Source organism: Papilio xuthus, unplaced genomic scaffold (assembly GCF_000836235.2).
Source record: "Papilio xuthus unplaced genomic scaffold, Pxut_1.1 DF827679.1, whole genome shotgun sequence".
NCBI classification, from domain to species: domain Eukaryota; kingdom Metazoa; phylum Arthropoda; class Insecta; order Lepidoptera; family Papilionidae; genus Papilio; species Papilio xuthus.
In genome coordinates, this window is record NW_013530970.1 from 5,842,461 (window position 1) to 5,858,439 (window position 15,979).

At 32.8% G+C, this 15,979-nt stretch overlaps 1 protein-coding gene across 4 annotated transcripts; it reads left to right on the forward strand.

Annotated features, from left to right (window-relative positions):
• The first annotated feature begins 163 nt into the window (after positions 1-163).
• Positions 164-15,724, forward strand: rho-4 (rhomboid-4). Of its 4 annotated transcripts, none has more exons than XM_013312511.1 (7): positions 164-473; positions 7,123-7,381; positions 7,836-7,877; positions 13,193-13,433; positions 14,026-14,239; positions 14,464-14,614; positions 15,034-15,724. In XM_013312511.1, exons 1-7 carry the CDS (start codon positions 381-383, stop codon positions 15,186-15,188), a joined length of 1,155 nt encoding a protein of 384 aa, XP_013167965.1. In that variant the 5' UTR covers positions 164-380; the 3' UTR covers positions 15,189-15,724. The 4 variants fall into 4 exon arrangements, with proteins under 4 accessions (XP_013167965.1, XP_013167966.1, XP_013167967.1 ...); XM_013312512.1 differs by having other exon boundaries at positions 13,229-13,433; XM_013312513.1 differs by lacking the exon at positions 7,836-7,877.
• Positions 15,725-15,979: the final 255 nt, after the last annotated feature.

Below are 15,979 nucleotides of genomic sequence, written 5' to 3' on the forward strand. Positions count from 1 at the left end.
AATATAATTGTGACGTTAAGATCCACGAATTTAACAAATCGAATGATTGCTTCCTATGTAAACAAAATAATTACGTATCAATTTACGTCATGATAGTTTACAAAGAGTATGTAAAAATGTCAGTGTGTCAGATGCCAAAGCCAGTTTATAACGGTATCTTGAGCGAGGTGGTTATTATACAGTTGTTAGTTGTTATCAACAATATAAACACGAACACAATATTATTTTATCCGAATATTACAAGGTCTTTACTATCTTATCGTTGCTATGAATCGATTGTGATTAATCGAAGATTGTTTCAAAAGCCGTGAGATGTGTTATTCGGTCAACATTTAAAGTTGTGAATTTTTGATTATTTGAACAGTTCGATATAGTTTTTAATGAAAATGACTTCGCATCAGAGAGAAACTACTGTTTCCGTGCCCCTCACTCCGACCAGATCCGATTTATATTGGCGCAGAATATTTAACAAAGTAAGTCAAACTACTTTTTCACAATATTGAACTTTCACTCTGTTTGTCGCTATACTTCCGCTTGTTTATTGTATTCTCACGTTTGTTTGTAAAATTAGGGACTTGTGTCGTGTTAATTTAATCTTTTTTATTGCTGTCGTTATTTTTTTTTCTTTTTAATTGGTATTTTTGTAAGTATTTTTATCTTACTTCTTTTTACTTTAAATCTAAGTGAAGTACTGATTTATTTGATTATTTCATCATTCGTGTTTATGTTGTATTAATTATTACCAATGAATTTATATTCATTTTTTTAACTATAATAGGTCAGTTAGTGGACTTTTGGATCATTTCTTAATCTTTAAATATATCTGATAGGAGATAAGATTAGCCGAATCATATTTGTACTTTCCCATATGATTTATATCATATCTTTATATAGTTTCCGTTGCATTTATAATTTTTCCACAAACAATTCAAATCAAAGTTTATTTATTATTATTTAACAATATATTTATTAACTTTTTTTACTATATATTATGTCTTATTCTGTGAAGTATAGATAAATTGTGTAAGACTTCATATGTGTAAGAATACATCTTAAATAATCAGAGACATTTTTATTCTGTATGATCCTAGTAAATTTAGCTGACTCTTTCAACACACATAATATTTATTCATTTTGTAATATTAGTTAATAACATGTCATCATCATCATAATTAGCCTAAATTTGTCCACTGCTGGACCTCCCCCAGCTACAATGCCTGGTCCTGTGCCGCCCGCATCCAGTGCACTCCCGCAACCTTGACCAGGTCTCAACCTTGCTCTCATCAGATACCAAGTTTATTTGAAAGACAAATTTAACTTATTTAATAGACTTTAGGCATGTGTAAGGCCTAACACTAGTAGTTTTTTTTTTTATATAATAAGGTGGCAAACGAGCGAGCAGCCACCTGAAATCGCTGAAATAGCGAAGTGACCGTTGCCCATAGACTTACGCATTTGCATAAGCGTTGCCTACCTTTAATCGACAGAGGAGAGGATGCACAGAAAAAAAATATTTTCCCTTTCCATGCATCCTCTCAACAGGAAAGTCCACTTCCACTTTCCATCCTTTCCTTATAAGAAAAAGGGTAGGAAGGGAAAGAGGACTAAATAAGGCCTCCAGGACGCACACTCATCAGACGAAACGCGGAATTGCTTCCACTTCACGCCTGTCTTCTGTGAGGTCGTGGTATTTCATCGGGCGAGCCGGGCCAATTCGTGCGAAGATGTTAAAGCGGGCTCTACCACTGTTAAAAAAGATCTCTACAGATTTACAAATGTATTAACTATTTTCTAGATTCGAAGGCATTGATTATTTAATAACTTTATTAAAATGTCGTAGTAAATCTTACTAATATCATAAATGCGAACTTTTTGGATGGATGTTTGTTACAAGGTATTTCCAGAAAGCCTGCATGGATCTTACTGAAATTTGGCATAGATGTGGAACATAGTCTGGAAGAACATACAAGCAAAAAAAATTTATTCATCGCGAACAGAATCGCGGGCGTTAGCTAGTTTTTAAAATTGTTATTGATTAATATTTAAGCAATAAGTCCAGTTATGAATCTGTAGTTTACGTATTACGTTTTATATAACGTAAGGAAAACACTTACTCGTTTACAGCTAAATATTTTCCGATGACTCATTTCTCAGTCTCGTGTGAGAACACTTCTCACGTTTGCAAAACACTATGAAAAAATCCATCCTTTAACACGTTAAACGCCACTCCGGTCACTGGTGACAGGATCCCTTCCTGCATTTAAGCATCGCGTAGAGCACCTGTGACTTCATGAAGTTTTTTTTATAATATTTGCGGAACCCAGTTATGATTGAACCCTAAACTATATATTTTTTTGAAGATTCGACATTACGCATCTATTTCTGTAAATTGCAAGTCGAATGCTTAACCCTTGAGCCACCAACTTTCTCGTGTATTTTGGTGCAACCTTGGATATTTAACAATAGTGTTACCAACGCATATTTAATGCGATTAACTACTAACTACACTAAATTCTATTATATCTTATTGCTAATAAGCAATAAATAATTAAAGCATACCTCATAATCATTACTCAGTTTTGACACGTCATTGTTGACGTAAAAATTGTCTTAAAATTAGTCATCTTATAAAACTCATACTTTGTAATCCATGTCAATGACCTTAACTCTTGAAACGCCTGTCCTCATATGTGACGTAAATATAGATTTGAATCACTAACCTCTATAATTGGACAGGCTATAAGAAGTAATATTTTGTGCCTTTTCGCCATTTTGGCGCTAATGGTAGCGTTTTGTAGTATTGGTGTAGAATCGAACTAATAATATAGATAGAATTAATGATCTCGTAACACCAACAGACGGGTTTAATTCGGAACGAAGTAAAAGCTGTAATTTCCAAGCAATCGCCTATCCATTAATAGAGAAACGATTTGAATATACATAAGAATAAATTGTTTGTTATATAGTTTACTTGTATCTATTTTCGTATTCAATCCATCTGGCGTTGATCCAGAGCACGTATAGTTTGTTAAACTCGTATTAAAACATTGAATGCAACTATCGCAAACTTATTGTGCATTTCCATCGCCGAAGCATTTGTATAAAAACATGTGTAAAAACAAATACAACATGTTTTCATACAAGTGTTCCGTCTGTCGAAATTCACAAAACAATTATTAACAATACTTCAAAATAGATTATTTATTTCATCTGGATTTTACTCTACTTACTACCATTTATTTATCAAATCATGGAATATCGTAAATCTATCATCGTATGAATCAAGTATTTGAAAAAGTGTCTTGTCAGACGGACGGACAACACTATGATCTCTAAATATATAATATATATTCCGTTTTTTCCTATGAGGTACGGAACCCTAAAAACGCAAAAAATCCGCACATAAATTACCGCAATGTTGGCAGTAACATCGTTGTTAATTGATTTTATGTCCCACTAACTGTCGCCGACGACTCCGTATTTGCGGAATTAAAAAAAAATAATTACTGGTCTATGTTTTCATTCAAGCTATGCTCTACATCTATGCTTTTCAGCGTGATCCATGCAGTCGTTCTGGAGATACCTTCTCACAAACATTCATCCATATAAACATTTGAATTTATAATATTAGTTAGATGAAATTTGGTATCAAAATTCTACTTAATCAAGCAATTATTGATGTTACATTACATCTACAATTTAAACCAGTTATGTGATAAGTATAAAAAAAATCAATAACTCCTACTTTTATATAATAATTAAATATCTCGTGTAATTGTTTAAAGAAAAAAAGCAAAAACGTTATTTTACTTCTGACAAATTTTATAAATGCAAATATTTGTATGTGTTGATGGATGGATGTTTTTTAGAAAGTTTCTTCAAAATAGCTGTATGGATGTCGCTGAAATTTGTCATAGACGTAAAACATAGCTAGAAAGAACTCATAGGCAACTAATAAAGTTTTTTAATTCGGCGAGGACAGAGTCGCGGGCGACAGCTAATGTGATACGCAAGCCCTCTACACTGGAACGTGAAAAAAGTGCACTGTTTGCATATGGTTAATAAGTGAAGCTAATCGAAATGGTTTTAGGAATGACTACATGTTAGTTTTTAATTGATAGACAAGGACATTACGATAGCCGTTGACTCATAATGATAAGAAAAGAAACACTCACGAGACGGTAATTTGTCACCAAAACATATTTACCATACTAGCTGTCGCCCGTGACTCCGTCCGAGCGAATTTACCAAGAAACCTAATTAGTAACATATGTGTTGTTCTAGAGTATGTTCTACATCTATTCCAAATTTTAGCGATATTCATGCAGCCGTTCTGGAGATACTTTCTTCCAAGCATCCATCTATTTAGCCAAAAATTCGCAATTATAATATAAGTAAGAAGTAAGATTTTTTGTTATATGCCAACATATTAGTACGTCACTAAATAGAAAGTCGTGTATTGAACTTCTACATCGATTTTCTTCTCGTGAAACTATGCTAGCAGTACACGTTAGGTTTTGCGAAATATTTCAACTTTGAAGGCATAAGCAATATGCATAACACAGTACGAAGGAACTGGACATAACTTTACATTTTCATCACAACACACATGTTAGGTTTTATCTGTAAAATATGCGTAAAAGCATGACAGAAAACCTAACGTGTGTGACCTGCATTATGCTGCTAATAAAGCACACCGTTATGTTTACATGGTTGAAAAAAAAACTGTTATATTCAGATATCTCTTATATACCATGTTTGGCAGATTTTATTTACTATTTATGTATATTTAACTATATTTTATTCAAACATACCTCAAATTGTAAATAGGTTAGTACTAACATTAAGTTTGAATTCGAACCCATCATCCGGTGTTGTGCAGATCGAATCCTAAGCCATTGATTTTTTTTTATTCCGAATAATCTCCTGACATATTGTTGTTCAGAGACTTTGATGCCTTAATGTCTGTTTTGCAGTTTAATTTTGCGGTTTTTCCATTGAATTAGATAGTTTAGTACTAACATTAGTTTTGAATTTGAACCCATGATCATTATTGTGGAGTTCGAATCCTAAGCCTTTATGTTATTGGGCGCGTTTGATTAAAATTGTTATTTATATTATAAGATTTACAATGCAGTAGTTGTTGTATGACTCATTGGAATTATTAGGAAATAGTGAATTGCTAACTGGATGTCACCAATTAAGTGATGCGTCAGCCGTTAATGTTTGGCGAAATGTATAAAACGACTATGAACCCTATGAAACATATTGTCGTCTCACTCATTTTCTTTGTAAAAAGAAGGATAACGATATGTTGTCATGCATTTGTTAAAATTGTAGAACGTCTATAGTTGTATTTTAATTTAATATGCATTTTTTGCAATGTTACATGTTTGTGGTTGGATAGCCTACTTTAAGACTGATTTTCTAACCTCATATCCACAACTCGGTTTGTGGTTGAGTTCGTTCTTAAATTAATTTCTCTAGTTGGAGTTAATACAACACAGAAAATTATAATTACGTTATATATTGTTTACTATTCGGAGATTGATTCTTTAATTATCTACAACCCTTACACAATTCCCATTTGTGCTACTTATTTTAACTAATAAAGACGACAATTGCTGTCCGGCTTGAAGGACCAAGTTAAATTGCTGTCCGGCTTGAAGGACCATGTAAAAAATAAAATTACTAGCATTGCTAAAACCTCCTTTTTTGTTAACACCTATATTATGAGTTTTTTAGTTTATTGATAGTAATTTTTCACAATCAGTTAACGGCAATATAACTGATATAAGGGTTTGTCCGTGGCTTTATCATACTGGCGAACTGTATAAAACATAAGACCTCGTATACACTAGGGCAATAGCTTTTTAAATAAATATATCTCGTGAATCATCGATAAACATTCGAAACTATTTAATGTATACACTTCAGTGAGTGTATATTTTAAAAGTTTATTTTTAAACCTTACAAAATATGTTAGTTATCGTAACTTTTGAACACATCTGCTATCTTATGTTCATTCAATATTCAGTGACAGCGTAATATATTAGTTATTTATAAACTAGGAATTTTAAACCGATTTATCTGTAATTTATTGTAGAGTTTTGCTACGAAAGTATAACAAGTTCGATAACGCTAGTGCAAACCCAGCCTTAAATTTTTTCTTGCTTACGTGCCTTTGTATTGAATGGATGGCGTATAGGTGTTGGCAATTCGCTTGATAACAGGTTGTTTGCTCTGTGATTAGATTAGCTAGCAACACCCAGGCTTTTGCGAAAAACTGATCGATATAGTATCAAATATCATTACAAACTGATATTTGTTTTCCGCTGTGAGCAATACAATTTTATTCGCAATCCGTTATTAAGTTTAAATCTTATATATCAGTTTTCACATATCTCGCCGGCTCTTAAGTTCGAGCGATTCGCTGCGTAGAACACAATTTTAGTTATAGCTGGGTGTAGCGGGACGCGGGGGAGGGCACTGCGTAGTCAATGACCTTGGACAGCAAAGACATTTGAAAAGAACTATAATAATTATATCAACGAAAAACTAAACAGAAATGGATCACTTAAATATTTGTTTATAACACACTAACCGGCTGTGTTTGTACGTGACCTAATGTTTGAAATAGACAATATGAGTAGAGATAAAATTACATTTTTATATTGTTTTACGCGGTTAAAGGATATAAGATTGTTACGTGCGTAACTCTATTGTTCAATAGATATTGTATATTAAGATATGAAAACAAAGAAAAATGCCTTTACGCGACCATGAGGAAACCTTGATTATTGCTAGAATATTAAAGTTATTACAGCCGAAACAACAAATGTTGTCTCTATTTTTTCTATGAGAATGAAAAGTGATGACAATACGTATTAATTTAAGGGTCACAGGAATGGAGCTCTACAGATATTATATACTAGCTATCTGAAAATAACTTAATTAGAGCCTATGTATTCCTCCAGACTATGTCCTACATTTATGCCAAATTTCAGCGAAATCCATGTAGCCGTTCAGGAGATACCTCCAAACAAACATCCATTTATCTAAACTTTCGCATTTATAACATTAGTAAGATTTCTTTTTAAATATGAAATTGTTTATTTCCAGTACGACAGAGACAACGATGGGAAGATATCATACGAGGAATTAAAAAATATAATTGAATCAAGAGAATACGATCATGATCTACCAGATAATGTAGTGGAGAAAATAATGGCGCTGGCGGACCGAGATATGTCTGGATATCTGAACTTTGATGAATTTGTCGCAATGATGCATAATCCAGACCTCAAAGCGGTGTTTGGACACTTCGTCGCCAGATACGTTCATTCAATAATACCTCACAGAGATCCTGTTGATACTACTGGTGAGTTTTAAAATACGAAACGAAACTACGTATGCCAAAATCCGTTCAGTCGGTTTGATTTACCGTGGGTTTCTAAGTCCGAAATCTGCGTTTAAAATATACTGTTTTCTCTGTTTTGTCATATATGGAAGACAGGGATGACTATATAATTTAAATTATGTCCAGTCAAATGTATGAAGGTATCACAAAATCTGTGTTGTATATTTTCTTGTTAAATAATAAGTAAATAAGTATTATATTAGAAATTGTACAAAAAACTTTATATTAGACTTGATGTGAGCAATGTACAATATTGTTTATGTACCTAACACAATGCACGTAATGTAATTTATCTGTGATTACGCAACTTTATTATATTATCTGTTATTTTAACTTTTTAATATTTATGCGAATGCAATTAACATTTTAATTTATCGCTTATGTTATTTGTATAAAGTCTAAATTTGTTTGATAGGAACGTGGCCAGGATTCAGAGCGGTGTCGACGTCGGATGGCGGTATTTTTAATTTTTTTTCTTCTTGGGTTTTAATGTTGTCATCGTTACTTTTCAGCCATTGTTTTTTTTATTCATTTTTCATAAATTAATGTCTTTTCGCGTGTACTGGTTTTAAATCATCTTACGATATTTTTTAATAGTTTACATGGAAACTAGTTTGTCGTTTGAAAACTGAACGAGTGTTGTATAAACATATAGAACAGAACTTTGTCTGAATTTTATATCTTTTGACATCAGACCATGTTTAAAATAGAAGTGTGTCATTCCAAAGACTATAACAATCAAAGTCAATTGCTGCTGTTAAAAGTAATACATTTGGTCGGAATTGTCCCAATGGACCTTCTAATGGCCACTAACCACCTATATTTTTCAGAATAGATTATGTATCAGAAATCTATACTACAGGATTGCTTAAGTTATTAATGAATTATAGATGTATGTAGCAATTTATAAAAATAAATTTTATTCCTCCAGTACACGCAGGCTTTCTCTATCAATGACCATGTTTCCATAGAGAGCGAAATTTTTGCTTTCTTTTCATTTGTTTCTTTTTATCCAAAGTATCCCAAGATACGGATATGTTATTCGCTTTGACAATCATTTGTTTTTGTTGTTTTTTTCTTCATTTAATTGTCTATGATTTTGTTTTTTTCCCATTTGTCATCACTGATGTCGCTTATTATGTGTGGCCAGTTGTTTTTACGTCATGTCTTTTAAAATAGGAAGGTTGTGGGTTTTTTTTTATTATACATTTAGGTTTAATTTTTTAAACATGAGGCGGTCTTATTAGTAATAGCAACGTGGTAAAAACATAATTCGATTTTTTAATGTCACTTTCAAGGTCGTAAGTTCGAATCTGAAATATTACGTAAATCGCAAAACTTAATTGGAATGTTATTATATTCAAAATTATTAATATTTTTGTATATTATGTTGTTTTTACGTACCAAAAAGAAATATTTTCATATTTATCATTAAAATATAATAACTTTATCATTATTTACTGATATTTCCTTAAACATTTAAGTAATAAAATTACCATGTTTTTTTTTAAATTAAATCACGTACCAGAGTTACCTTAACATAAAAACCTATGACATTTAATGTAATGAGATTCATTCTCTATCGACGCACGAAATCTTTTTTAGGCACAATTTACAATAACCAACCTCTCCCTCTAGCTCTTACTGGCGAACCCATGGTTGCCAACATTTAAAATTTTGTAAATTTCTACTGTTTTATGTCCTAAAATATTGTTAGGAAGAAAATTCGAAAATGTGCCGGTGTACTGGCTGACGTTTGCGTCCCCTCACTATTCATTCTGACACTGGACTTTGTAACGAAAGCATGTTATTCGCGCCAGAGGATTATTATTAATAATGTCTAAAAAATATTTAATTTTAATTACATACTAGTACCCGAATTAAAGTTAGTTTATTAAAAATAATTACGAATACAAACGTAACAGTTTTATAATTTATAATTTTTATTAAAGTCAAGGTTAAGTAAACGTATACGTGACTCACTTTGTTTACTTAACTTTGATAAATCTCTTATTATACGAATATCGAATTTATTTATTTTCTTTGTTTGATAAGAGACAAAGATATGTTGAAAAATTTTTATTTATGTCACTACCATTATGTCAGTGACCATGATACGATGTAACAAAAAATATAATAAATAATAAAATATATTTTAATGAAAGTATTAAATTAAAATGACCTTTTTGATGTTATCAAGGTGATCATAGACACGAATCAATGTCAGTTTTTTTTTCACAATTCTCATTAAACGTAAATTCTACTTTTTAGAACGATTTTCAGGATGTTATGTGAATTATTGCTGCCAGTAAACTTCGCATAGCGAATAAATTAACAATACAGCGAAGAAAAGACAAGCACTTACGCAGTATGCTTTATAAACTTGTTACCACAGAATCGCTAGATGGCGCTGTAATAAAAACTTACCGTTTTATGAATATTCTCAAGTTTAATAAAGGTTATTCCTGCAGGACGTAAAACAAGATTCGTGACACGGAATTACGTTGCGTTCCCAGTGGATGTGGCATGTCAAGTGTCTGCCACATCTAGGTGTGCCAAATCTGGCATACTGAGGATGAATGACGTTTCTACCTCCATCTCACGCGCGGCACGGACAGATGATGAACCATGTGCGTACATGAACTAAGATAACGTAGAAACATAGTCGTAGAATTTTCATATAGAACATTTTCCATGTATAAAAAGTTGAATTAGGTTAATAATTAGTCGAAGTAACCGGAGCCCTGTTCTCCTTCCAGTTATCACTATATTTTTCTTCACTTATGTATTTATCTTGTTGGTATTGTTAGGAAGAAAATCCGACACTGTACCGGTGTACTGGCGCAACACTAGCCTTACTAAAATGTCGACGTTTATGTCCCCTCACTAATCATTCTGACACTTGACTTTGTAACTAAAGCACGTCATTCGCGGCAAAGTGTTCTAACTAATCTTATATATTAAATTCTCGTGTCACAATTTTCGTTCCCATATTCCTCCGAAACGGCATGACCGATTCTAATTAAATTATGTGAGCATATTGAGTATGTCTGTGAATCGGTCAACATCTATTTTTAATCCCGCGCGGACGGAGTCGCGGGCGACAGCTAGTAATGTATAAAAATATTTAAAAACAGCGGATCACAAAATAATGAATGCTGTAAAACATTACATATTAATGATATTTACTTTAACTTTCTCCTGCTTTCTATCGAAATCTATTTATAGGCATTAAGCAACAAAGGTCTGTAACACAGTTATTCAATTACATGTATAAAGCTAAGCGATGTCAGAGGTCAATTTGACCTCCATTAAAACGTTGACCGGACGACCCGCTTGACGCTCAGTGTTGCTATTTACCTAAATTTATACGACATTAGCTATCGACCAGACACGATCCGTGCGAAATTAAAAAAATAATAAGTAGCCTATGTGATATTCTACTCTATGTTCTAGGTCTATGCCAAATATCAGCGAAATTCATGCAGCCGTATAACAAACATCCATCCATCTAAACATTCGCATTTATAATATTAGTACGAATAGTAAGATAGAAATATGTATAATAATATTTTTTTTGTAAGTTTGCATTTTTGTTTAACCTTTACCTTATATTTAATACCATTCCAAGTAACTTTTTTTTATTTGACATTTGTCAAATTATATAGATTCGAACCTACGACCTTATGTTTTGCAAACTATACTATTCTATAACATTTTATAACACATTGACATCGTGGTTAGGAACACCAATTAAGCCAGACTGGCTGCAGTCTGTTACTTTGCAACCTTTGCGGTAGTATTTTGCAATAAGCGCGGCAAAACGGACGCCACTGCATCGCGTCTAATCCCTTTTGCACAAAAAAAAAAACAAAAAGCGCGCGAAAACGTAGCTGTCAAATGCTAATGTGACAGATATTATTATTTGTTTAGTAGGTAATGTAGCCGAAAAAATGTGTCTTGTTCTTTTCTTTAATTGTTTTTTAATTGACTGTTTCGAACAATGCAGTTAAGGTTTAGAGTGAGTGTTGTTAATATGTGGTTTAAGGCGTGTAAGACTGAGAAAATATCTTACAAGCAAACTGATACACGGACAAGTAATTTTTATGTAAACAGTCTTAATAAAATACTTGGATATGTACGCAGTATTATAAATTATTTTGGTACGCCTCTTTGTAATTTTACAATAGTTTATATTGAAAAAAGTAAATGTTTTTTTTATAAGATCTTACTAATCGCATGCCTAAATCAAAACGTATAATACAAACATATTTTTATTTTATTTTACGTATAAATATTTTAAACAATTAAAGTATTTAATGATATGAGTAAAGTTTAACGCACATTAAATTTTTGTACATTTTATGCATCACGAAGTTATTTAGGGTAAACGCGCCATGTATTGTCTTATGAACGTATTCAATAATATCGGATTATGCGGTTGTCCTTGTCATCTTACGAGGAAAATATAACAATCATAGATGCGAGATAAAGCGGTTAGAACTTGCATACGATGGTAAATAGTCGATATAAGGATGTCTCTTGGATCGATCTGGTATTTAACAGATATAAAATGATATGGCAAACAGAAACCTCGATTAGACCATGCTTAAAGACCCATAGAGTATGTTCAAATATTATTTTTTATAAATAAAAAACAATTCCAAAATTATGTTGTGGAGGGAATAGTTATATATGTTGGAATCAAATTAACATGGACTAAAATGGATCAGCTGCTACTTTTCATAATACGTTACATTTTAAATTATTTTAACTTCTGTGAGACATTATTAACTTAAGTCCCACTCACCCCGAAGAAGGGGTTGGACGTGAGTGTAACCGTTTCATATTTAGCATATATTTTATATTACTCGGTTGTTATGGAGATTACTTTGTTTTAAAATTGAAGATCGGAGTAAGTACTAGTTATGTATTTCAGTAATAGTGATAATTGTGCTAATAAGATATAGGTAGATTTAGGCCAATTTTAACCTTGTAATGCGATAACACAGACAATAGCTATTAGTCATAAAAACGTAACAGATGTGTACAACAGATTAGTTTATATAGATATGACTAGATATGTAAACACACTGTTGTACGTTTGTTTACATTTTTATATCTTACCTATTGATAATTTCGTAATTTGTTCAACTAATCAAATGATAGTACTCTAATGTAATATATTTTTATGTAATTTATATGCATGTGATAGTTTTATATTGCATCTGCTCAATTTATTATGTAGATATCATCTCATACTAACGAATTAACTAATGACTAAAACCGCATGAAAATTACTAATCAAAAACTTTCTTTTCTCTCCAATCCCAATGTTGCTTTTGTTTACCCCGCTGTTTGTTATCCTTTCTTTTTTAATTCCATTTTAACCGCATGTGATCCTATTACTTTTAATTTATTTAAAATTTAAACATGTGACGACATATCTTCCTTTTTATCCACTTAATCGACTTAACGCGTCCTGTGCATGCCATGCGGGTCTCGCGTGGACTATTTCTGCGCTATTGTTGCGCGCTATTTATAACGGAAAATAACCACCAACGTCCAATACGGACGAATCTTTGCCAAATCTTATCCTGTTTACTTTCGAATATTCTCCTTTGTTTCTGTTTTTTGTACTACAATCGCTGTTCCCTTCTGTTCTTCATTTACTCTTTCTTACATTTTAACTTTGTTCTTTTCTCCCTTTATCGTTGTTTCCTCTCCCTCTTTATGTCCCTTCCCTTGTTGTTTACCTTGTGTTGCGTGCAGTCCCGACCCGTAGCAAAGCATACTTCACGTACACAGACGGCACATACGAGGAGGAGTACAGTTGCTGGCCGCCCGCCGTCTGCATGATCATCATCTCCCTAGTGGAGATAGTGCTGTTCTGCTATGACGCCGCGCAAGGCAAGACTGATGCTACAGGACCTATCGCGCAGATCTTCATCTACAATCCACATAAAAGACAAGAGGCTTGGCGGTTCTTGACGTACATGTTGGTGCATGTCGGGTGAGTTTATTTTACTTTTGAATAAGGTCTGATCTGTGGTGTAAAGATTGTTTTGTTTAAATCATAGAATTAAGTCATATTTTCTTTCGATCTAATTGTCATGTTCTTGAGTGAAGCAATATTAGGTTTAATTTTAACAGCTTTTACGGTTTTATTTTAATTAACCTAAATACAGCGTTGGTTGTACTTAAAATTATTTGTTGTTACGCCTTGCAACACAATATCCTGGCTAGTCCTCAGTTTTGTTACAAAGTCGCCAGTAAGTAAGAAAATTATGACAAGCTGTTTAAGGAACGTGTTCCTGCTCACAAGAGGCTATAACGATTAAGATTAAACTTAATGGTTAACGTACTTAACGCACTATAATTGAACACTTTGGCTGTATAATTTTATATGACGACATTTTTTAATTAACAGTGTTATTTCTGTGCCGTGAGAATCAAATAGGTTTAATTAACTTAAATAATACAAGTAGGTGACTCTTCTGCGTCCTGCATTATATGATCGAAATTGAATCGAATAGAAATGTTGTGTGAAAGTATGAGGTTCGTTTGCACGTCTACAACTGTCTAAATCACCCTATGTTTTTCAGCGTGGTGCATTTGCTAGTCAATCTGCTGGTACAACTGTTTCTGGGCGTGCCTTTGGAGATGGTGCACCGGTGGTGGCGAGTGGTGCTGGTCTACCTGGCGGGGGTAGCAGCCGGCAGTCTCGCCACCAGCCTCACTGACCCCAAGGTGTACTTGGCGGGTGCCTCGGGTGGCGTCTATGCGTTGATCGCGGCACATGTCGCTACTATTATTATGGTGAGTAATTACCTATAGGTTACATTGGTTAGGTTTAATTTCATAAATATTATGTATACTACGTTTCATCTAAATCCCGCACTCAGAGTCTTTAACTGTAATCCCTTAATGTAGATTCAACTTGAAAAGTCCAGAAAGATCTTTTCACTTCCTTCTCTTAGTGATCAATTAACGGCCTTGAATCTACAAGCTATGTAGCTGTACCTACAATTCCATTGTTCCAGAACTGGTCAGAGATGGAGTTTGCGATAGTACAACTGCTGGTGTTCCTTTTGCTGGCCAGTGTGGATGTGGGCACTGCGGTGTACGACCGCTACTGGCGACATCTGCAGCAGAACATCGGCTATGTCGCACATCTCGCGGGCGCAGTCGCCGGTAAGTCGTGCCAAATTATGGGACCCAAAAAAGTATTAGGAAAAGATTATAAGACCTAATAAAGGGTAAAAAAGTGTCCGCAAAGTCCCATTTTGTTGAATCTTTGTATAAGCAAATACTTCCTGTATTGTCTTGGAGTCGTGCTGAAGCTCAGTGCAGGGTATTCCGATGCTTTGCATTATTAGAGCCCTTGCAGTCGCACTTGAGATTGGCTACCGAAGAGGTTTTAGTGAGTAGGAATTTAAATAACCCTGGTTTTCTGCCATTAGTGGAAAAGGGCCGTAAAATATTTCAAAATCTCAGACATCAGACAAAACAATTTTCAATTTAAATGCTTGTTAACTGTTTTTTAATATTTCAGTACTCAGAAGCAGTTTTTTTCGTCTAAATTATTTAATATTATAATTATTACTTTTCAGGTTTACTTGTAGGTATAGGAGTTTTACGTAATCTAGAAAAGAGGAAATGGGAGAAGAGACTATGGTGGGCGGCGGTCGTTCTCTACTTCTCACTTATGATAGCAGGAGTTTTAGCCAATATTTTTTGGGTTTCGCATTTCCAGCCGAAACAGTAAATAATTAAAACCAAAGTATTTTAAGTATGCTCTTTGAAAAACTGTCAACTTTGTACAATTACTGAACCAAAAAGTGTCAATAGACCAAAAATACTGATTTTTTTTATCTTAATACGTTTAAAATGCTTTTTTTATTATTATGTAACTGAAATTATTTTCTTGTGGCAACATTTTAAAATTAACCTCAAAACTTTTAGCGGGAATCAAAACATTCCTATTTGCCTTTGAAATAAGCAGCTTTTTTTTACAAATATATTACAATGTAACTAAAATTATTTTCATATGGCAACATTTTAAAATTAACCTCAAAATTTTTGGCGGGAATCATAAAATATTCCTTGTTGCCTTTGATATAAGCAGCTAAACATTTATTAATGTTATATGAAAGAACAATTGTAATAAAAAATAACATACAAAGTAAAATTGTGTTCAAAATATTTAGAAGTCTATGCCTTGACATTTGTAATCGAAGTGCCTTTTTGTATTTTATGTATTTATGTGTGTATGTTTGTTTTAAGATGTGTGTGTGTGTGTGTGTGTGTTTGGAAGTTTTATTACGTAGTGTAATGAACAATTAGTATTATTTTAAGATAATATTTGTAATATTTAAAAAGTATATAAATGTAATAAAATTTACAATTTCATATGATCGATTCGTAAAAGTTAATTGTCATATATGTTAAAGAAATATTAGTTTATATCTTTACTAAATGTTTCTACTATAAAACGCACAAAAACATAAAAATAAAACACAAACATCTCCCGCTACTATGTCTATGATATAAAGAAAA

What these genes read in the sequence shown, in the direction of transcription:
- rho-4 (XM_013312511.1), top strand. Translation starts at nt 381, where the DNA reads ATGAAAATGACTTCGCATCAGAGAGAAACTACTGTTTCCGTGCCCCTC. An exon ending in GGCGCAGAATATTTAACAAA is followed by an intron (nt 474 to 7,122) that starts GTAAGTCAAACT and finishes GTTTATTTCCAG; the next exon opens with TACGACAGAGACAACGATGG. An exon ending in TACATGTTGGTGCATGTCGG is followed by an intron (nt 13,434 to 14,025) that starts GTGAGTTTATTT and finishes TATGTTTTTCAG; the next exon opens with CGTGGTGCATTTGCTAGTCA.